Source organism: Lissotriton vulgaris, chromosome 4_1, assembly GCF_964263255.1.
Source record: "Lissotriton vulgaris chromosome 4_1, aLisVul1.2, whole genome shotgun sequence".
NCBI lineage: Eukaryota > Metazoa > Chordata > Amphibia > Caudata > Salamandridae > Lissotriton > Lissotriton vulgaris.
This window is the reverse complement of record NC_141691.1, coordinates 553,282,977-553,306,453: the sequence shown is the minus strand read 5'-3', so window position 1 is coordinate 553,306,453 and position 23,477 is coordinate 553,282,977. Positions and strand designations below refer to the sequence as shown.

At 45.9% G+C, this 23,477-nt stretch overlaps 1 protein-coding gene across 48 annotated transcripts in view; it reads left to right on the top strand.

Moving 5' to 3' along the window:
- The window catches only part of CLASP2 (cytoplasmic linker associated protein 2), a 1,795,600-nt gene that overhangs the window by 662,084 nt on the left and 1,110,039 nt on the right, over positions 1–23,477 (top strand). For all 48 annotated transcript variants that reach the window (XM_086964693.1, XM_086964694.1, XM_086964709.1 and 45 more), the window contains one exon: positions 19,986–20,131. In XM_086964693.1, coding sequence (XP_086820819.1) covers positions 19,986–20,131 — 146 coding nt within the window. The remainder of the gene's footprint in view (positions 1–19,985; positions 20,132–23,477) is intronic.

Sequence of the window (23,477 nt, the reverse complement as noted above, 5' to 3'; positions counted from 1 at the left end):
ACTACAGAAATATATTCCAGCCTGGGAAAATATCACATCAGACAGGTGGGTGCTTCAAATAATCCAGTCAGATTACAGTCTAGAACTAAAATCCACCCCACCAAAGATTCTACCCAGACAGTGTCCAATGTCACAAGAACATTTGACGCTGCTCAGACAGGAAGTGGTATCTCTCCTGCAAGCAGAAAAATTCAATAGAAATAGTTCCAAAGCATCAGCAGAACAAGGGAGTATACTCCCTATATTTCTTAATTCCAAAGAAAGACGGATCTCTGAGACCTATTCTAGACCTCAGACCTCTAAACATTTACATACAGTCGGATCATTTTCATATGGTCACACTTCAACAAGTCCTTCCGCTCCTGTTACAAAACAACTTCCTTGTCACTCTAGATCTCAAGGACGCCTACTTTCACATTCCCATCCACACAGCGCACAGAACATATCTCAGATTTTCTGCAAGACGGGCAGCACTACCAGTTCGAAGTGCTCCCATTCGGAGTCACAACAGCACCAAGAGTGTTTACCAGATGCCTAGCAGTCGTAGCAACACACTTAAGAAGACAGCATATTCACGTCTTCCCATATCTGGACGACTGGCTCATACAAGCAAGCTCATACAATCAGTGTGTACAACACACTCACGCCACAATTCTACTACTCCACAACTTGGGATTCACATTAAATCACACTAAGTCACATCTGCTACCCTCGCACTCACAACAATACCTCGACGCTACAATAAACACCCAATTAACACTAGTTTATCCCTCTCCAGCCAGGATAACAAGTGTGCAAACGCTCCTAACAAAATTCAAACCACAAGACTCTCTTCCAGCTCGAGTGTTCATGCAACTCATAGGAATTATGGCATCTTGCATATTTATAGTACCTCACGCAAGACTGCAAATGCGTCCACTTCAAGAGTGCCTAGCACGCCAGTGGAATCAGGCTCATGGTCAATTAACAGACCTAGTGTTGGTAGACAGTCGGACTCATCGCTCTCTGCAATGGTGGAGCACAAAAAACCTTTCAAAGGGCCAACCGTTTCTAGAGCCAGTTCTCCAAATAATAATGACAGCGGACGCATCGCTCTCCGGCTGGGGAGCTTACCTACTGCATCACACCATGCAAGGCAGATGGATACCGCAACAAAAGTTACTCCACATCAACCACCTAGAGATGCTAGCCGTTTTTCTAGCCCTAAAAGCATTCTAAACACAAATATCAGGCAAAGCTGTCGTAGTCCGCACAGACAATAAGACAGCCATGTACTACATAAACAAACAAGGAGGGACACACTCTCTGCAGCTCTCTCAGCACAGCAGATATGGAGATGGGCTATACCACTAAAGATCTTCCTCTTCACCCAACATGTCCCAGGAGTACAAAACACAATGGCAGATCTACTAATTCGACAGACACAGCAGATCCACGAGTGGGAACTTCATCCGCAAGTTCTTCAACCGTTTTTTCCAACGTGGGGACAACCTCAGATAGACCTCCTAGCCACCCATGAAAATGCAAAATGGCCAAACTTCGCCGCCAGATACCCACACCCATTGTCCAAAGGCAATGCGATATGGATGAACTGGTCAGGACAATTTGCGTACGCTTTTCCTCCTCTCCCACTACTTCTATTAGTGGTACGCAAACTACAGCAGCATTCCCTGACACTCATTCTAGTTGCCCCAACTTGGGCGAGACAACCGTGGTACACCTCACTGCTGCAACCATCTGTGGTACCACACCAAAAACTAAGCCTATCTCCACGCCTATTAACGCAGAACCATGGAGAGGTCAGACACCCGGACCCAGCTCAGCTCAACTTAGTGATCTGGCTCCTGAAGTCCTAGAGTTTGGTTATCTTAACCTTCCTCAAGAATGTATGAATGTCACCAAAGAAGCTAGACGTCCCACCACGAGAGCATGTTATGCTGCTAAGTGTCAAAACAACCACATAAATCCCCTGGATGTGTCTATTCAACACATCATAGGATACCTCTTACACCTTCATAAGTGTAATTTAGCATACACGTCTATCCGATTACACCTTGCTGCTATCGCAGAATGCTTACAAAATAGACAACATCCATCTCTTTTTAGAGTACCAGCTATAAAAGGTTTCATGGAAGGGCTGAAAAGAATAATCCCTCCCAGAACACCACCTTCACAAGTGTGGAACTTAAACATTGGTCTCATGGGGCCTCCCTTCGAACCCTTACATAAATGTGAATTGCAATTTCTAACTTGGAAAGTAGCTTTTCTAGTAGCCATTACTTCTCTTAGAAGAGTGAGCGAACTGCAAGCATTTACCATTCAAGAACCTTTCCTGCAAATGCATCATAACAAAGTGCTTCTTCGTACTAATCCTAAATTCCTTCCAAAAGTCATTTCACCATTCCATCTGAATCAATCTGTTGAGCTGCCCGTATTCTTCTCGCAGCCATAAACAGTCGCTGAAAGAGCTCTACACACTTTAGATATCAAAAGAGCGCCTCTGTATTACATAGAAAGAACACTAAGGTTTCACAAAACAAAACAGCTTTTTGTGTGTTTTTCACCACCACCTAAAGACAACCCCATATCAAAATCTGGAATTGCTAGATGGATTGTCAAATGCATACAAATTTGTTACCATAAAGCCAAACGTACGTTAACAATTTCTCCAAAAGCCCATTCTACAAGAAAATTAGGGGTTTCAATGGCATTCTTGGGGAACATTCCCCTAGATGATATATGCAAAGCAGCTACATGGTCTACACCGCACACTTTCACAAAACACTATTGTGTAGATGTGCAAACTAAGCAACAAGCCACTGTGGGCCAGGCTGTACTAAAAACTCTGTTTCAAACAACTGCAACAGATACGGGTGGTCGTCGCTAAGGTGGGTACTGCTATGCAATCTATGCAGTGTGCAATCTGCAGCTCATATGCCTCGAACGGAAAATGCTACTTACCAGTATGCATCTGTTCTTGGCACGTAGAGCTGCAGAGTTACACACGCCCACCCGCCTCCCGGGCTACCTTTATCTGTTCCAGTATTATCTTAATTAGATACAAACCACATGGACATCATTACTTCTTGTACAGCTCCATCACTTCCCGAATGGCGAAAAACAATCTGCAGATGAAGCAGATGCCCATGTGCAGTATCATCCAAAGGAGGACTCGCCAATCCTGTGACTTCCAAAAACTTTTCTACTCCAAAACAAACTGCAAACATCCAGGCCCAACACTAGGTGGCCATCTATGCACAGTGTGTAACTCTGCAGCTCTACATGCCAAGAACAGATGCATACAGGTAAGTAGCATTTTCCTTTTCATGGCTTTGGCTATGTTAGCGGCGTTTAAGCCACCTCGTACAAAGCCCCCACACAATATACATATAGTAAGGGCTACCAAAGGGGTGGTTACAGAGGTAACAACAACAAGGGCAGAGGCAAGAACAACAATTCCCGCTCTGCCTCCACCCCTACCCAATGACTCCCCTCGCCCCATTCCGCTTCTGTCGGGGGAAGACTACAGAAATATATTCCAGCCTGGGAAAATATCACATCAGACAGGTGGGTGCTTCAAATAATCCAGTCAGATTACAGTCTAGAACTAAAATCCACCCCACCAAAGATTCTACCCAGACAGTGTCCAATGTCACAAGAACATTTGACGCTGCTCAGACAGGAAGTGGTATCTCTCCTGCAAGCAGAAAAATTCAATAGAAATAGTTCCAAAGCATCAGCAGAACAAGGGAGTATACTCCCTATATTTCTTAATTCCAAAGAAAGACGGATCTCTGAGACCTATTCTAGACCTCAGACCTCTAAACATTTACATACAGTCGGATCATTTTCATATGGTCACACTTCAACAAGTCCTTCCGCTCCTGTTACAAAACAACTTCCTTGTCACTCTAGATCTCAAGGACGCCTACTTTCACATTCCCATCCACACAGCGCACAGAACATATCTCAGATTTTCTGCAAGACGGGCAGCACTACCAGTTCGAAGTGCTCCCATTCGGAGTCACAACAGCACCAAGAGTGTTTACCAGATGCCTAGCAGTCGTAGCAACACACTTAAGAAGACAGCATATTCACGTCTTCCCATATCTGGACGACTGGCTCATACAAGCAAGCTCATACAATCAGTGTGTACAACACACTCACGCCACAATTCTACTACTCCACAACTTGGGATTCACATTAAATCACACTAAGTCACATCTGCTACCCTCGCACTCACAACAATACCTCGACGCTACAATAAACACCCAATTAACACTAGTTTATCCCTCTCCAGCCAGGATAACAAGTGTGCAAACGCTCCTAACAAAATTCAAACCACAAGACTCTCTTCCAGCTCGAGTGTTCATGCAACTCATAGGAATTATGGCATCTTGCATATTTATAGTACCTCACGCAAGACTGCAAATGCGTCCACTTCAAGAGTGCCTAGCACGCCAGTGGAATCAGGCTCATGGTCAATTAACAGACCTAGTGTTGGTAGACAGTCGGACTCATCGCTCTCTGCAATGGTGGAGCACAAAAAACCTTTCAAAGGGCCAACCGTTTCTAGAGCCAGTTCTCCAAATAATAATGACAGCGGACGCATCGCTCTCCGGCTGGGGAGCTTACCTACTGCATCACACCATGCAAGGCAGATGGATACCGCAACAAAAGTTACTCCACATCAACCACCTAGAGATGCTAGCCGTTTTTCTAGCCCTAAAAGCATTCTAAACACAAATATCAGGCAAAGCTGTCGTAGTCCGCACAGACAATAAGACAGCCATGTACTACATAAACAAACAAGGAGGGACACACTCTCTGCAGCTCTCTCAGCACAGCAGATATGGAGATGGGCTATACCACTAAAGATCTTCCTCTTCACCCAACATGTCCCAGGAGTACAAAACACAATGGCAGATCTACTAATTCGACAGACACAGCAGATCCACGAGTGGGAACTTCATCCGCAAGTTCTTCAACCGTTTTTTCCAACGTGGGGACAACCTCAGATAGACCTCCTAGCCACCCATGAAAATGCAAAATGGCCAAACTTCGCCGCCAGATACCCACACCCATTGTCCAAAGGCAATGCGATATGGATGAACTGGTCAGGACAATTTGCGTACGCTTTTCCTCCTCTCCCACTACTTCTATTAGTGGTACGCAAACTACAGCAGCATTCCCTGACACTCATTCTAGTTGCCCCAACTTGGGCGAGACAACCGTGGTACACCTCACTGCTGCAACCATCTGTGGTACCACACCAAAAACTAAGCCTATCTCCACGCCTATTAACGCAGAACCATGGAGAGGTCAGACACCCGGACCCAGCTCAGCTCAACTTAGTGATCTGGCTCCTGAAGTCCTAGAGTTTGGTTATCTTAACCTTCCTCAAGAATGTATGAATGTCACCAAAGAAGCTAGACGTCCCACCACGAGAGCATGTTATGCTGCTAAGTGTCAAAACAACCACATAAATCCCCTGGATGTGTCTATTCAACACATCATAGGATACCTCTTACACCTTCATAAGTGTAATTTAGCATACACGTCTATCCGATTACACCTTGCTGCTATCGCAGAATGCTTACAAAATAGACAACATCCATCTCTTTTTAGAGTACCAGCTATAAAAGGTTTCATGGAAGGGCTGAAAAGAATAATCCCTCCCAGAACACCACCTTCACAAGTGTGGAACTTAAACATTGGTCTCATGGGGCCTCCCTTCGAACCCTTACATAAATGTGAATTGCAATTTCTAACTTGGAAAGTAGCTTTTCTAGTAGCCATTACTTCTCTTAGAAGAGTGAGCGAACTGCAAGCATTTACCATTCAAGAACCTTTCCTGCAAATGCATCATAACAAAGTGCTTCTTCGTACTAATCCTAAATTCCTTCCAAAAGTCATTTCACCATTCCATCTGAATCAATCTGTTGAGCTGCCCGTATTCTTCTCGCAGCCATAAACAGTCGCTGAAAGAGCTCTACACACTTTAGATATCAAAAGAGCGCCTCTGTATTACATAGAAAGAACACTAAGGTTTCACAAAACAAAACAGCTTTTTGTGTGTTTTTCACCACCACCTAAAGACAACCCCATATCAAAATCTGGAATTGCTAGATGGATTGTCAAATGCATACAAATTTGTTACCATAAAGCCAAACGTACGTTAACAATTTCTCCAAAAGCCCATTCTACAAGAAAATTAGGGGTTTCAATGGCATTCTTGGGGAACATTCCCCTAGATGATATATGCAAAGCAGCTACATGGTCTACACCGCACACTTTCACAAAACACTATTGTGTAGATGTGCAAACTAAGCAACAAGCCACTGTGGGCCAGGCTGTACTAAAAACTCTGTTTCAAACAACTGCAACAGATACGGGTGGTCGTCGCTAAGGTGGGTACTGCTATGCAATCTATGCAGTGTGCAATCTGCAGCTCATATGCCTCGAACGGAAAATGCTACTTACCAGTATGCATCTGTTCTTGGCACGTAGAGCTGCAGAGTTACACACGCCCACCCGCCTCCCGGGCTACCTTTATCTGTTCCAGTATTATCTTAATTAGATACAAACCACATGGACATCATTACTTCTTGTACAGCTCCATCACTTCCCGAATGGCGAAAAACAATCTGCAGATGAAGCAGATGCCCATGTGCAGTATCATCCAAAGGAGGACTCGCCAATCCTGTGACTTCCAAAAACTTTTCTACTCCAAAACAAACTGCAAACATCCAGGCCCAACACTAGGTGGCCATCTATGCACAGTGTGTAACTCTGCAGCTCTACATGCCAAGAACAGATGCATACAGGTAAGTAGCATTTTCCTTTTCATGGCTTTGGCTATGTTAGCGGCGTTTAAGCGACGCAGGGCGATCGCCTCAGGGAAACGGGTGGCATAGTCAATTAGGACAAGCACATAGTGGCATCCGCTTCGAGAAGGCAACAAAGGTCCTATAATTTCCATTCCCATCTTACAGAAGGGTTCGCCAATAACAGGAACAGGACGAAGGGGTGCACGGGGAGGCCTATATCTACTAATTTTCTGGCATATGGGACACTGCAATACGCCTTTCCTTGCTGGTAAATTCCTGGCCAGTAGAAGTTTTCCATAATCAGCTTTTCTCATCGCTAAAATGCCCCCCTAAGAGATGACTATGGGCTAGATAAAGGACTATTTAACGAAGCGGCCCCGGGACCAACAGTTGGGGTTTGTGGGTGGGGTATCCCTTTCTGTATAACAACCCATTCTTGATAAAGAAGTAGGTACCTACTTGAAGGGGATCTTCATTCTCTAGGGCTTCTCATAGGACAGGGTCCTCTCTTTGCGCTGCGTGGAAGTTTCTATCCCTTTCCCGCGAGTTCTCATCGGTGAGAACTGGCAACACTGGGGTGGGCTTCTTTTTTCCTTTCTTCTTTTGGTTTCGGTTTTTCTTTATCTTGGAGGAAGGTCATTCGTGATCTTCGTTCCTGGAGAAGGGAGCTGTATTCCACCACTCTTCATCTCCTGGTGGCGTATCCTTAATCAGGTTCGAGTAGTCTTTTCCAAGGATGGCCTGTTCAGGCAATCGGTTAATGAGGCCCACCTTTAGAGTAGATCTAGGGTCATTTTTGTGTTGAATTTGTACACGGGGGTAGTAAGGTATTGCTTTCTTGTCACCATGAACATATTTATGGTTACTGTCCCTTCAATGGGATTGATCCCGTGTTCCATGTCCTAGGGCCTTATGACACTTTGAAGGCACCCTGTATCTGCCAAAGCTGTGACTGGCTGTCCGTTTACAGACACCATACAGTGATAAGGGGGTGGTTGTCAATCGGGTGGAGAGCAATAATAGTTCCGGACCATTCCAATCTCCATTGGCTCTTCTTTTTGGGGACAAAACCTCGCTATATGTCCCATCCCCCACAATTAAAGAATTGGGGTCTAGCAGGGGTGGTTTGATCAAGGTAGGACCAGGTACGACGGTGACTGGTTCCGGTTTTCATACGATTGGAGTTTGGGATGGCCGGGGGTCCCCACTGCTTCCCGCTTTCCAGGGTGGGTTATCACGCTCCTTTTGTATTTCCTGGGCTCTGCTGTATGCACTGGCACTTTCGACAGCCGTTCTCAGGGTGAGAAGTGCATGCTGTCTGACCCACTTTTGGATGGGAGGATGCAGGGAGGACAAATACTGTTCCAGGTAGATTATGGCCATGATCCCTTCTTTGGTGGTATTGGAGGGTTCCAACCAACGGTCAACCATGTATTTTACCCAGAAGTATAGCGCTCTCGGTGTTTCCTTGGGGGCCTTCTTTTATTTGGCAGAGTTTCATTCTATACGTCTCATCATCAACTCCCAATCTTTCCATGATACATTGTTTTATGTCCGCATATGGAGTCACTCCCTGCGTAGTTGCTGCTTGATAAGCTGCTTGTAAATCGCCTGGCAATAATAGACCCAAGTACTGTCCCCATTTAACTGCCGGCCAGGTCGCTGCCGTGGCCATCCTCTCAAAGTTATTAAAGAAGTAGTCCAGATCCTCGCCGCTCACATATCTTTATAGTATCACAGAGGGAAGAGTATCTCTGCTGTTCGATAGCTTCCGTGAGTTTCTCCATGGCTGCCCCATGGGCTCACCCTTGTCGGGTGAGCACATGTTGTAGTTTTTTTCTCAATCTTCGTCCACCTAAGTGAGAAAACGCTCCATCACTTTACCCAGGTTTTCTTGGCCATTTTAGCAATTGCAGCCTCCATGCCTCCGGATTATCCCACTTCTGACACCACCTGTCGGATCGCGGGCCGGATAAACAGACTGGGAGGCTGTATGTAATGAGCAATGGTGCGAGTTTTATTGAAAATATCTGGTCTTTGGGCTTTAGGGGTCACAAAGGGGCCTTATTCTTTCATCGCAAAGTCCTCCTTCTGGCTGCTCTGGTTGGTAGTCACGGTCGGCTTGGCTTGGTCTTCGGAGTCCGTGAGCTTCCCCGAAGGCTCATAAAGAGACAGGAAAAAGGGAGCCGTCAGTCACTGTGGGGCAGCAGGGTTGGTATTAGTTGTATACCCATCACCACACCCGACCGGTGTCGCAAAAAGAATAGAATGAAAGACAACAAGAAAACGTGGGTTGCTTTATAAAGTAGAGGAGCCAGATGACACTTGACAGCCTGGAACATACCACACAGCAGACGTTCCTTGCGTGTTTGCTGTAGGACTAAACTTGTTTGTGCAGTAGAACACCCTGACCCAGCAGTGTGCCCTGGTTGTCTCTGTGAGCAAAATAACAGGGTAATAGGGAAAGGAAAAAAATGATGTGGGGGGTGTCCTGGGACGGTAGTGCAGTTTAGCAAATGCTTTTTGCTTTGGCAGCGGCGGTGGGTGACATTTGAAAGTGGTGGTGCGCAAAGTGATTTGCATACCGCACTGTAGCGAGCGAGCGCAGCGAGCGAGCCGAACCCCAAAAGGGGGATTTTTGGGGGTTACCCCCCCAAGAAAATTCTAGAAAAAAAAGAAGAAAAATCGTGCATTTTCAAGCAAATTTGAGAAAGCAGGAAGGTTAATAAAGCAATTGTGAAAGTGCAGTTATTACATTAATAGATGGCATAACATAGGTAGCTGCTTATTCAGTATAACCACAGAGCTTCATACATTCCGTGGAGTGGTGAGGCTCACTGGTTAGAGGCGGCAGACCCGGAAGCAAAGAGCGGCCCGGGACCAGGGTTCAATTCCCGACGCGGTCAGCGGACTCCATAATTCTCGCCTCGGTGCCTACTCTAACCAGGGATCACACTCGGCAACTCTGGGAATTAGCTTGCCTCATCTCTACAACGGCCCCCCACATTCGCCGGGGATGCCTGGTTTCACCTTGGAGATACCCAGTAGGGACCATCTCACAGGGATAGCCAGGACGGGTTCCCCAGCGGTCTACAGCGCCACGACGCCTCAGGGCAGTAGTGCGCTTTACAAGACCACATACATTACATTACATTACATTACAGACTCCGATATTGGCATTAAAAGTACCCTCCAGCTTATCAGCTTCAGCAAGTTTTCCAACAGCATAGCACCCCTTTGCTACACACAGATTACAGGTTCAGCCACATGATGAAAATAGCAACTCATTCAGTGTGATAATTAAGGGAGCAGAGCGCATGGAAAACATATTTAGTGATGGGCCGAGCAAAACACAACGAACAAATTAACTCCTTTCATCTCCTTTATTTCAAACCATTTACAGGGCTCAGGTGTTTTAAACCTTGTGAAAACAACAAGCTAATTTGGTGAAAGCATACTTAGAAATCTGTATTTATGTATTGTAATTGTAGACTGGACCAACAAACGAGTGAAGGGGCTCCACCAAAGCACCTCTCCCTTAATTATTTACATATACATTTCATGTGGTCTGACAAGTCTGCCAAAACTGCAGCAGACGAGCTGGGGCGTTTACTCCTGGCCTGGGTGCTGGGGCGTTTACTCCTGGCCTGGGTAATGCTGCAGAGCTGCAAAATAAGGCGCTCCCAGGTAACCAAGATTCAAGTGCCACCACAGCATCATTCTGTGCAACCATTCAACAACTGGTTAAAATATGTTCTCTCAATGTTTCAAGCTATATTACAAATGTCACCAAAAGATGTTAATATTTCACTTCTGTTCTTGGATTTTCGTCACAATAAAATACACTGAACATAATCTTCACAAAAGTTATTTACAAAAGTTTAAGCTATTGCCATTATAAATTACAATAACTTTTATTAACATATTAATTATAAAAAAATAAAAGCCATTGCTATTTGTAATATCAATACATCTAAGTCACGTAAATACAACAATTATTGCATTACAAATACTATAGGTGTCACATTTGCGAAACAAAATGACAAAGCTATTAATTTCGCTATTTTCAAACCCAACACATAAATAAAAACATTGTCATTTACAATACCAATAGCTCAAACTTTCCTAATGCGAGACGGAGACCTATTGCATTGCAAATGCTTGTTTATCTATATACTCCGTCAGGCGTCTGTCCTCTAATGGGGAGGCTTCTGGGAGAGTCGTGTCAAGTGGAATGACCGCCACCAGTGCGTGTTTAATCTGTATATAGTGAAACAGTTCAGTGGGCGCCATTGTGTAATGTTCTTGTAAATGGGCAAAAGTGACGATTTTACCCCCTCTCCTGAGGTCACCTAGTCGCGAGATCCCTATTGTGTCCCACTGTTGAAAACCCTTGCTCTTGCCCAATTTGCCTAGCTTTCTCGTGTTCCATAGTGGCTTGTGCTGTGCTAGTCTTCTCTCCCAGCCCAAATGTCGCATTACTGTGTGCCATATTTGAACAGTATGCGCAGTCGGCCCCGTAAGGTCTGGTTTTCTAATGGTGGCCATTATTGAATGTATTGGCCCCTTGTCTTACAGAGATGGTTCAGGAGTTGGCCACCCTTAAGCCGTTTTCTAAGCAAATATTTTTCAGTTGGATAGCTACTGTCCATCTTTTAATTGGAGGTATTTCCAAACATGGGACACCCCACTGAGCATCTTCCTCCCCGCCAGGTCATTTTACACACTATCAAGGGGCTCAAATGTCCAGTTAAAGTCTCTCCCTATAACAGCAGAGGCGGCCCAAGAGAGACTGTCAAGGAGCTTGCCTAAAGCCAGTAAGGTTTCGGACCTCTACCCCACCACTATGTCCTTTAGCATATTCATTATAAATCTCAATGTTACCATAGGGGCCAGACACTAACCGAACAGCAAGAATGTCATTACTCTCGGCACCTATATCTTAAGGCCAATGAACTCAGAACGGCAATGTTACATGAAAAAAACCGCTATTCTACGTGATGTTGGAATTAATTCAGGCATCGTCCTATCCCAAGAATCTAAAGTCCCTGATGTGCAACCTGCCTCACTCTCCACACTATTGGAGCAGCTTTGCTCAGGGGAAGACTTATCTTCTGGGTGGGGATCAATAGCTTTGATGGCTGGTGTCTGAACAGTGAACACTTAATGCAGGCTCACTTGCTGATGACAGACACCGTCGGCCTGGGGGCGGAGCTTCCAATTGTGTCACTGGTCTGGTCTTAAGTACAGGATGGTCCCCCCCCCCCCAATTTTAGGAGTTTGCAGCTATAGAAAAAGGTGGCCGACCGCTGGGGCGTCACTGGGAGCACCCGGTGGCGAAGGGATGGAGGGAGACACGCACCTGATGCAGGTTATCAGGGACATGCGCAGCGAGATCAACGAAAGAGGGGAAACCAGGACCTGAAAGATGAGCGGGGCTCCAGCTCCCCTCAGAGTGAGCGGCCGGATCCATTCCAGGGAGCGAGCTCACACACAGGTCCAGGGAGAAGACCGGCCTCGTGTGGGGATCTATCGATGAGCACTGCAGACTTAAGTTGGTAGAATAGCGTAGGTTGCCTATGTCAGTCACCGAGCAAGAACTCACAAGTTGCACCAAAGTGCTAAGGACAGGGAGGCGTTGCCACACCTAAACCTCCGAATTCCTTCTGTAGGCAGTAGTAAGTGGCCAATGTGAAGTGAGTCCTCCGTCAGGGTTACCATAGGAAGATGGTCCCCTACATCAGAACATGTAAACAAATAATGCTGAAAAGCCAGTAAGCAACGTCATAAATATGATGACTGTAGTTCTTTTACCCGATAGCTATAGGTACATCAGTGAATGGATGAGGCAGGCAGTTCTCCTTCCAAGAACCACACACGGAGTGGCGCACATATGTTTATTTAGCTTTTTTAGTAGCAAGGACCAAGCCTTATGGGCATCATAGAACTGTGCATGTACTGTATTTATTTTATACTAGCAGCCCGCCTCCGCGTTGCCTGGGGCAGAAAGGGGCTGGGGGCAGCATTTCAGTCTTGCGTGCACTCCCGCCCGCCACGACATTGTCTGTGTCCCGGACAATGTCGTGGCGGGCGGGGTCCGGGGCGGGAGTGCACACAAGCCTGAAATGCTCCCCCCAGACCCTGAGTCGTACCGCAGTTGTTCCAAGCCAACCTCCCGCACCGTGTCCCTGAAATGCTGCCCCCAGACCCTGAGCCTTACCGCAGTTGTTCCGGGCCAACCTCCCGCACCAGCTCCCCCCCGTCCCGTGTCCCAGAGCCTTACCAGAGCGGCCGCTCCTCCCTGAGCTCCTCAATTCACCGCCGCTCCTCCTCATCATCACGTTGCGGCCAGCGCTACGTCGTGGCCGTCAGCGTCGCGGCCGGCGCTACTTTCAGGGCAGTACTTTTTTTTTTAAGTTATATTTTTAAATTTACGTTTTTATTTTTTATTTTCTATAGCCTATGTCCATCTGCACACCCTGAGGATTACAACAATGTATTGGGTGTGTGGATTGGCGCTGTGGTTCCCGAGTTTACCTTGCCAAAAGGTTTTTGTTCTCTCTTTATAATAGTAGTATAGATAGTAGTATATATAGTAGTGTATTGTACGTAAAAACAATAATGTGGACAGACTTCATCAGACAGGTGACATGGGAGACAGTACTCAATGCTCTAGAGACTTAATTTTAAAAAAGCACGCAAGGGTGCAGGATGTCAATCTAATGACAAGCCAATAATTGCAGTAGGTATAGAATTTTCGCAGGCTGGCAGAGGGCACCATCCTGAAACCCAAAAGCTCGCACACCCCCAGCCAAGCATGCCTACTTAGAGCCGCTCTCCCTTCTTACCAGCTCTCTCCGCTGTCTGCTGGCTCTGTATTCTGGTTCCGGACTTCAGTGATGCACTGGAAACATGAAGCTGGCACCTCCGGCTTCTCTGGGATGTCCGTTACCGTATCCCATGCTTCACCAGATAATCCCCTTTCATTTTTCCATGGCTGCACACCCTGGCCGTATCATGCTTTTTATATGAAAGGAATTCAGAACAGCCATGAGATTGGGCGACTAACGGCGACGGAACGACATTGAGACAATATGCCCCAAATGAGTAAATCAGCATTGAACGCTGGTCACAGAGTGGAGATGCGGGCTGTTTTTACTTGTTTTTTCTATAGCAGCGAGACAGGAGCCTAGTACTTCACCTTGGAGATGAAGGGGCAGCGGCATGATGAGGCACCAATTTGGCCCAGGCAGCGGGCGGTGCGAGCAGTGGCTTCAGTTCAAAAATGAAAGAATCAAATTCATAACTGCTGCCCGCTTGCACCGCAGCCCGCCTCATAAGTAACTCAGGGCCAGGGGACGGAGTCCGTCACGGTGACACGGACGGGACACGGTCTCTGCTGCGCACAAGAATACTCACAGCAGGTAGTGCACGCATCCCGGCGATAATGGGCAATCACTACATGGCTTCACATGAAGTCACACAGTGATTGGCCATAACAGTGCGGCTGAGGCAGTTTTTGTCACCCCCATGCGTGGCATCCAATGATCGATGCTGCGCGGTGGACCAGCCAATCCTGGCGCTGCATTCAGCGCCAGGATTGGCTAGGGGGGCATATTTGCTGCTCGCCCCATCGCCCTCTGTAAACCCCGGTGGCTGCGGCCGGGTAAACCAGCACCCTCTGGTTACGCTCTGCAAGGGAGCTGACAACTGTGCGCATGCTCGGGCAAGTTTTACACCAACTTGCACTTGCGCACTACAGTCTGGACTGGTCTGCTGCAGCCTGAGGGTGTGGTCATATGGACTGAGTGACTGTCACTCAAGCTGCAGCAGGCTGAGGCCACCCCCCTGCCTGCACATTCCGAAATCGCCGGGTGTGTCCTGGCGCCGGTCAGGCTGAGGCGGATGATTGCAATTTAAATTAGGGGATTGCTGCTAAATTGCTAATGCTTAATGCGCGATGCAATGACGCCGACGGTTTCTCCATGTGGCTGGTGGGGCTACGCCCCTACGCCCCAATGAACGCACCGCGGCTGTGCTTGGGTCGTTACCCGCTATATCAGTAACCCTCCCGCCACCCTCAGCCCCTTCCCCTTTTTCCCCTGGTTCACGAACACTTCACTGGCTCCACCGCAACTCTCCTGAGTTGCGGCCGCTCTCCAGCATCCTCCGGTGGGTTCCACCACTCCTCGCTCCACCGCACGTCTTCGTCCCCCAACTTCACTCCTTCTTCCTCTCCAATACCGCTTGCTGCTTTGTCCACGCGCCGGTCTTCACTCGCCTCCTCTCTTTCTCCTTTGGTTGCAGCGCCCCCAACCTCTGGTGATTGGTCCTTTTTCACCCTCCGTGGGTGACTTCTTTTGGGGTTGTTTCCTCCCACTTCGCCTCGCTCTCGCCCTTCCTGTGTGGAGAGATGGCAGGTGGGTGGGGCTGTTCTCTCAGTCGGCGCACCACGGAAGTCAAGCAACTGTGTCCATTTCTCTGCGTGAAGACTGCCTCTGTCATAACGGCCGAACGGGTCAGTTAAGAAATGGATCCCTGTCGGTGCCACCTCGCAGTCCCTTTTAAACTATCCTGGTCACTTTAATAATTAAGAATCTTTGTACTGACCAAAGGATGACTTTTATGTTTGAAGTTTCTCAACTAATGTTTTTAGGAATTATGTGGTGCTGATGACTGGTTTCCATTACGTTGTTGTAATCACTTGCATTCTTGCACCTACGAGGGCCTTGTTCAGGGTGTGACATGTTCTGCACTGTCTTTTGCCTGTCCTCTGTGTCACTTGTAATGTATTCCTTTTTTCTAATATTGCTTTTCCTCAATTGCTTCAATCATTGTGTATCTTACTAATGCAATCCACCTCAATCCAGTCTGACAACTTTATCCTCTGATTTACTAGTAGCCTACCTCAGCACGTTAGTTTTCCTTTGGCACTGTAAATGAAGAAGTGTGATAGTCATGTCATAGGTCTCCTTCATGCACCCTCTCTAGCAAAACATTTTAAAGATATACATGTATAAAAATATTCACAGTAATTATTTTAACATGCTCTGGTATTTAGCATCCTTTCCATATTGTCAGCTCCACTGCTAGATCGCTAAACAGTTTAAGGATGGTTGGTTCTGTACTCTACTTTCATATGTCTTGCCAACATGATTCCTAGATATTTCAATGCTCTGTGACCTCAGGGTTGATCCAGTAGATTGCATGTGTCTTTTTTTCCAGGTGGGTGCTGCAGATCGTCCGAAGGGGCTACTCCCTCCCCTTCGAGATGACCCCTCAAGCCATGCCACCGCAACACCACCGCGTATCGGGGGATCACTTGCGGCTCCTGCAGGAGGAAGTTTTGGCCCTCTTGGCCAAGGGGGCCATCGAGCGCGTTCCTGGGCCAGAAGTAGGTCGTGGTTGCTACTCCCACTACTTCATGGTACCCAAGAAGGGCAAAGGGGGCCTACGCCCTATCTTGGATCTGAGGAACGTCAACGGCTTCCTCCGGAAGGAGAAGTTCAAAATGCTGACACTGGCTCAGGTCTTGGCTGCCCTAGACCCAGGAGACTGGATGGTAGCGTTGGACTTGCAGGACGCATATTTCCACATCCCCGTCCTGCCGGCCCACCGGCGTTACCTGCGGTTCACGGTAGGCCTAGAGCACTTTCAGTTTACCGTGCTCCCCTTCGGCCTTACCAGCGCCCCACGGGTGTTCACGAAGGTGATGGAGGTGGTCGCAGCTCACCTGCGCAGGTTAGGGGTATCAGTCTTCCCCTACCTAGACGACTGGTTGTTGAAGGCGGCCTCGCCCCAGGCAGTCGTCAGCCACCTCCAGACTACGGCCGATCTCCTGCACCAGCTGGGATTTTCCATCAATGTGCCGAAGTCACACCTGTGTCCCTCTCAGAAGCTCCTTTTCATCGGAGCGGTTCTCGACTCGGCACAGTTTCGGGTTTACCCGCCCAAACAGCGGGTCTGGGATATACAGGCTCTGATTCCGGTCTTCCGGCCGTTATCCCGGGTTTCGGTCAGGTTGAGGCTGCGGCTTCTGGGGCTGATGGCCTCCTGCATCCTTCTGGTGCATCACGCCCGGTGGCGGATGCGGGCTCTGCAGTGGGACCTGAAGTTTCAGTGGGCCCAGCACCGGGGCAACCTGTCCGACCATGTCCTGATCTCGGAGGGCACTGCGAGACAGCTGCAGTGGTGGCTCACAGACCGCGATTGGGTCAACGGCAGATCCCTCTCCCTTCCCCAACCGGAGCACGTAGTTTTGACGGACGCGTCCCTCCAAGGCTGGGGAGGCCACTTGGGAGAGGGGAAGATCAGAGGACTCTGGTCTTCCAACGGAGTCCCGGCTCCATATCAATCTGTTAGAGCTGCGGGCGATTCGTCTGGCACTGAAAGCATTCCTCCCGTCTGTCCGAGGGAGCGCAGTGCAGGTGTTCACGGACAACACCACCGCCATGTGGTACTGCAACAAACAGGGCGGGGTGGGGTCGTTGGACCCTTTGCCAGGAGGCTCTGCGTCTCTGGCAATGGCTGGAACATCAGGGCGTGACTCTTGTGGTTCAACACCTGGTCGGTTCTCTGAACGCCAGGGCGGACGAACTCAGCCGTCGGTGCTCGATGGATCACAAATGGTGTCTGCACTCGGACGTGGCGCAAGGCCTCTTTCTGCGATGGGAAGAGCCTTGGTTAGATCTATTCGCCACCGAAGAGAACGCGCAATGTCATCAGTTCTGCGCGTTGGAATTTCCAAGGCGGCACTCGCTCGGAGACGCTTTTCGTCGCGAGTGGAGCTGCGGTCTTTTGTACGCCTTTCCGCCTATACTTCTTCTGCCCAGAGTGCTGAAGAAGATCAAGCGCGCCCGGGCACAAGTCATCCTTGTGGCTCCGGACTGGGCACGAAGGTACTGGTATCCCGAGCTACTCAGCATGTCAGTCGATCCCCCGATTCGTCTGCCTCTTCAGGAGCACCTTCTGTCGCAGCAGCAGGGGACGGTCATCCACCCGAACCTGTCCAGTCTCCACCTCCATGCTTGGAGATTGAGCGGCGACAGTTGAGGCCATTTGACTTGCCTCCTGAGGTTTGCAACATCATTCTGGCAGCCAGGCGTCCCTCCACAAAAACGGTATACGCCTTCAGGTGGAACAGATTTGTGGCATGGTGCACAGCAAAGGCTGTGGATCCCCTCAATGCCCCTCTCTCTGAGGTTCTTCTATTCCTTCTTTCTCTTGCCCACTGGGCACTATCAAGGGCTATCTTTCGGCTCTTTCAGCCTTTCTGAGGCTGCCTGACCAGCCTTCTTTGTTCAAGTCCCCTATCGTAAACAGATTCCTGAAGGGCATCACTCATACCTTTCCTCCTGTTCCTTTCGTGATGCCTCAGTGGGACTTGAACCTGGTTCTAACATTTCTGATGTGCGCTCCCTTTGAGCCACTTCATAACTGTCCACTTCGCCTTCTTTCTTTGAAGACTGCCTTCCTGGTAGCCATCACCTCTGCCAGGAGAGTGAGTGAGCTCCAGGCCCTCTCTTGTAAGCCTCCTTTCCTTTCAGTCCATCCGGACAAGGTTGTTTTGAGGACTAGGCCCTCCTTCTTGCCTAAGGTGGTCACGCCTTCCACATTGGGCAGTCCATCACATTGCCTACCTTCTTTCCGCCTCCGCACACCTCGAGAGAGGAGAGGCTCCACCGTCTGGACCCAAAACGTGCGCTCTCGATCTATCTGGATCGCACACGCCAGTTCCGGGTGGATGATCAACTCTTTGTTGGGTACGCGGGCGCTAAGAAAGGGAAAGCCGTGCACAAGAGGACTATCTCTCGATGGATTATCATGTGCATCCAGGCGTGTTACTCCTTGGCTAAGAAGGAACCCCCTGTTGGGCTGAGGGCTCATTCCACTTGAGCCACGGCCACTACAACTGCCTTGGGGCGAGGTGTGCCCTTGCAGGACATTTGCCAGGCAGCTACGTGGGCCTCGTTGCACACGTTTGCTAGGCACTACTGCCTGGACAGTCAAGTCCGGAGGGATGGCTACTTTGGCCGCTCTGTTCTCCAGGACTTTCTGGTGTAAATATTGGTTCGCAGACCCACCACCACGGGGATGGTATTGCTGGGATATCTATTCTAAGGTAAGGAATTTATCACTAACGTGTCTCTTTCAGATGCACAAGTTACTACTGTGTAACGATATATATGTAAGAGACATTAGTTAGTGATAGATTCCTTACCGACCCACCCATCCTCCTCGTTCTGCGAACCGATATCTAGGGTTAAGGTCATCCCCTTTCAGGGCCCTATTTTCTTGGCACCAGTGTCGGTTTTTGTCATGGCTCTGCGCTTCTGGCGCGGAAAAGCTGTGGCTAAGAACTGACGTCAGCACGCGGAGGCGGCGTCTAAGTACTCCGACGACGTCATCACGGCGCCGACGACGGACGCGGAGCCGCAGACAACGCCTACCGACGCGCAAGGGTACTGCTACGCAAAACTTTCCGGATCCAGTCTGACGCCTGGGGATATTCTAAGGTAAGGAATCTATCACTAACTAATGTCTCTTACAGATATATCGTTACACAAGTAGTAACTTGTGCTTCACTACCAGTCCTATATTCCATTCATATCTAGGTGAAAGTGGATTAGGACCTGAAGTTTAACTTCAAAAAGAGTCTCGGATTGATCAAGCATCAGACTGCTACGTGGAACACCGCTTCACAGGTCATGCCTCCTAAGCACCATCATTGGTGTTTTTATGCGTTTCTAGTGCTGGATGGAAATTATCTCCATACTGCGGCCTACTTATCTCTTAAGTCTGAAGGAAGTGGTCCAGTATGTGTCTCTATAGTAAGTAGACTATGTACTTTCCTTACCAGGCATAGGAAAAAGGTTGTTCAGGTCTATACATTCTGCCCCTAGAAGTAAATGAGGTCCTGAAGGGAAATTTGCTCAAGGTAGCTTAACTGGAAACGCTACCTAATGAATGCTTTGATTAAGCTAATATACACATTTTTATTCAACATCTTGTCCCTCGGTTTCTCCGTCCATAAAATTGTTTGATTATGAACTTTTTACTGTGTTCATAAAGAAGTATTAAACTAAATATATTGGAAAATATTTTTCTTGTTACTCATACTGATGAACTTATAGGTCTAATTTTGCTATTTTTCAGCTCAAAAAGGTCAGATCACTACTTGTTGCTGGAGCTGCAGACTACGACTGTTTTTTCCAGCATTTACGGTTGCTTGATTCAGCATTCAAGCTTTCAGTCAAAGACCTCCGGTCGCAAGTGGTCAGAGAAGCCTGCATAACTGTAGCGTAAGTGTATTTGAATTACCAAAAGTGATTGAAAATCTTATTTACAAAAGAGTGGTCAAGATCAGATTTTAAGTCTATTTCAGGGCAAACATGAGAATTAACCATGACATTATAGGTGAAAACAGTTTTCAGTGGGGTGTGACTAGCGTGGTCACAAGGTTTATGGGTGCGCCTTGAGTAAGAGTGTAGCTACTTGTAATTCAAACTTCATAGTTAAAAGCTTTTTTATTACAATAAATAACATAACCGGTTTATTCATTAAGTGCAGATTTAGATTCACCCCACAAGGTGGTGTCTCCCTGTGCTATTGAAAGATAACGGATGGCTATACTCAGTGGTTGCATTGTGTAAAAATATGCATGTGCCCATATTTTTCTAGTGAACTGATATAACATTTCCTGACATATCTAGGTTGTAGTCCATGGAGATTTTATTGTAAAGGTTTTACTGCCCCCCTGTTCTCAGTCAGGCTGATATAGAAAAGAAGATATGGACAAAAAATTGGAAATGTAACTCTGTAAGGCCCAACTAATCAGTTAAGAAACTAGTGATGCAATTCTTGCTTTATTCCAAACAAAGGAAGTGAACTTTTTTTTAAATACTGACTCTTGCCTTATGACAGGCTCTGCACTGTAGAACTTCAGAAACGAGCAGCCCCTTTGCCTAGTCCCAGGGCAGGTAGGGGTATTACTCTGTAGCCTGACATTTACATTTAAGGCTCCAGCTATCATGATATGTGTGGCAGGAGGCTCAAAGAGTGGACTCCAACAAGTGGCACTTGGCATCGGCTAAATGTTCTTCACCCTCCACCAAACATCATGCAGGATGATAGGACAAACTATTGAGTTGCAAATATTGTAACACCTTAATAGTGTGTCAAGAATATTGTTAAAACAAAACTATCATGTAACAGAATATTTTTGTCGGGAGTATCATTTTTGTTAGGTATTTAATATTGGTTTAAATAATATTGTTTTCTTTACTATGGCTTACCTAAATATAGCAGTTAATTTATTTTTATATTTTAATGTTATTTACAATATTTTATTGCAAATAATGTCAATATAATGATTTTTAGAATTAAGGTTTGAAATATACAAATGCTTAATTGTTTAGGTAAATTAGTAATTTATAATGTTGCACGTTGTTGGGTTTGTAATGTAATAGGGTGGGATGTAAATTAAATTAGAGATATCATTTTGTAATGTAAAATATTTTTGTTTCTTATTTATGTAAATAGTTTACTGCTTAATGGTCATGTATAGAAGTATATATTTTTAATTTTTAATCTATATTAAGAATTCCTTTGTTTTGTGGGTTATTGATTTGGGTTGTTGTGGAAAGAGGTGGAACTTCTATTTAAATTAAATATTTTTATATGAATGTTAATTTTTTACTATTTAATTATGTAATTCGCAATTAATTATGTACAAGTTTATTAGATTTGTTTAAATTATTTGTTTATAGTCATTTTTTTAATTGGTAACTATGTTTTTTAATATGAGATATCCTAAGTTTTTATGTACTGTGAAATGTTTTAATTATTTATTTCAAATGGATTTTTAATATACTGTATTTAGGAGTTTATTTTTTATTTATTATAATATTTATTCCTATGATAGTTTTTAATGTATTTTTATTGATTCTCCCAAGGCATAATTACAAAGCTCGTTCTGTAGTTATGCTGACGCATGTATTTGACAAACAAGGAGCATATATAATTTGGGCATGTGCATTACGACAAGGGACCTGTATCAACAGTTTTATGCTGAATAGAGCATGGCATGTCTTAACTAAGGGGATATTTTTGTTATCATAGGAGCCATGGTCTGTTAACAGCTTCAGAACACTGGAATACGTGAATTGGAAAGGACCTAATAAAGCTGAATTCTCCCCCTTACCCTCAGAGACTCTTTGTCATTGGAAATAATTTTGAGGTAACCCATGTAGTGGGTATCATTCTGTATGTTGAGTGCAAATACGACAGCAGTTCAAGGGAGCAACAGGTGGCGAGCATGGGATGATTGGTCCAGTAATTGGATTCCGGGAGAGAGTGTGCTTGAGGCTGAAGTTGGAAAACTATGGGGGTCCAGTGAAGTCTCTAGTGTGTGTTGTAAAGTCAAGAAGGGTTGTGCCGCCTTCTCTGCGAAGGGTCGTACTCTTTGCCTGCGCCCAAAGAATCACTACTATACACCATTGTGGAATCGAGGGAGGCTAGACAGATTTCCATTGCATTGCCTCTACCTATTTTGCCAAAAGTAAAGTGAGTTATTGGCTTTTTCTTTTTGGGGAACACTCGCTACTGTTTTATGGGATCGAGTGGAAATAATACATTGAGATCTTTCAAGATACATATTTTGTGTAATGTTTGGAAATAATTATTTATATATTTTTTTTTACTATTGTATTCTAAGTTCTATTTTATCAATTGACATTATTTTATTGACATTTTTGTTATTTTTTTATTGATTTATTATTTTTATATACTTTTCAACATTGTGTTTGTGATTGATAATTTTTTTGTCAATTTTTAAATAATATTTGTAAAATGTTTTATGTATTAAAATGTCGTTTTTGTTTATTTTTTGTTTTTGTCTTTGTGTTTATATCTTTATCGACTACATATATATTGTTTCATTTGTTTTTTACTTTACTGCAACTATTTCTCCATAAATGTTTTTAAATGTTTTATGTAATGTTTTCTTTTAAATGAATATTTGTGGGTGTTTGTGTAAATATATATATGTAGACACATCTATTTAGTTTACATTGTAATGAGTTCAACTGTAATATATTTCAAATATAATACTTCAAAGTTTATATTTGTTAAAAAATACCTTCTTACCTCGTTTTAACTGCATTCTTGACACAATATTATTGTCATTCCTGTTATAAGTATAGGTTGACAATATTTAGGTTAACAATAGTAAAACAAAACAAAAAAAATGTTGGTAAGTTACTATTTCGGTTTTCAATATTTTGTTATATAGCCATATGCAGTGCTAGAGCATTCTGCACATGTCTGCACTGTGGCTAGTCCCCTTCTGTTGATATTCCCACATCACATGAAGTCGTCACTGGGAGTCACTAATGGACTATAGCATTTCCTTGATTAATGCTTGGCCTCCTTCATGAAGAAGAAACAACCAGGTTTGAGAAAACAAGATGTTGGCAGCCTGAGCTCTGCTTATCTGCTCCTGCCCCACTTGATTGAGTCTGACCGTTAAGCAAAATCTGGTCTGATGAGGCTCGTATTCTGCTGGTCTTGCGTGACTTTGGAAACAGGGTCCTGGAAGACCTTCCTGCTACGATTTACCCGTTTAGCTGGTATGGCGCCGGCAAAGAC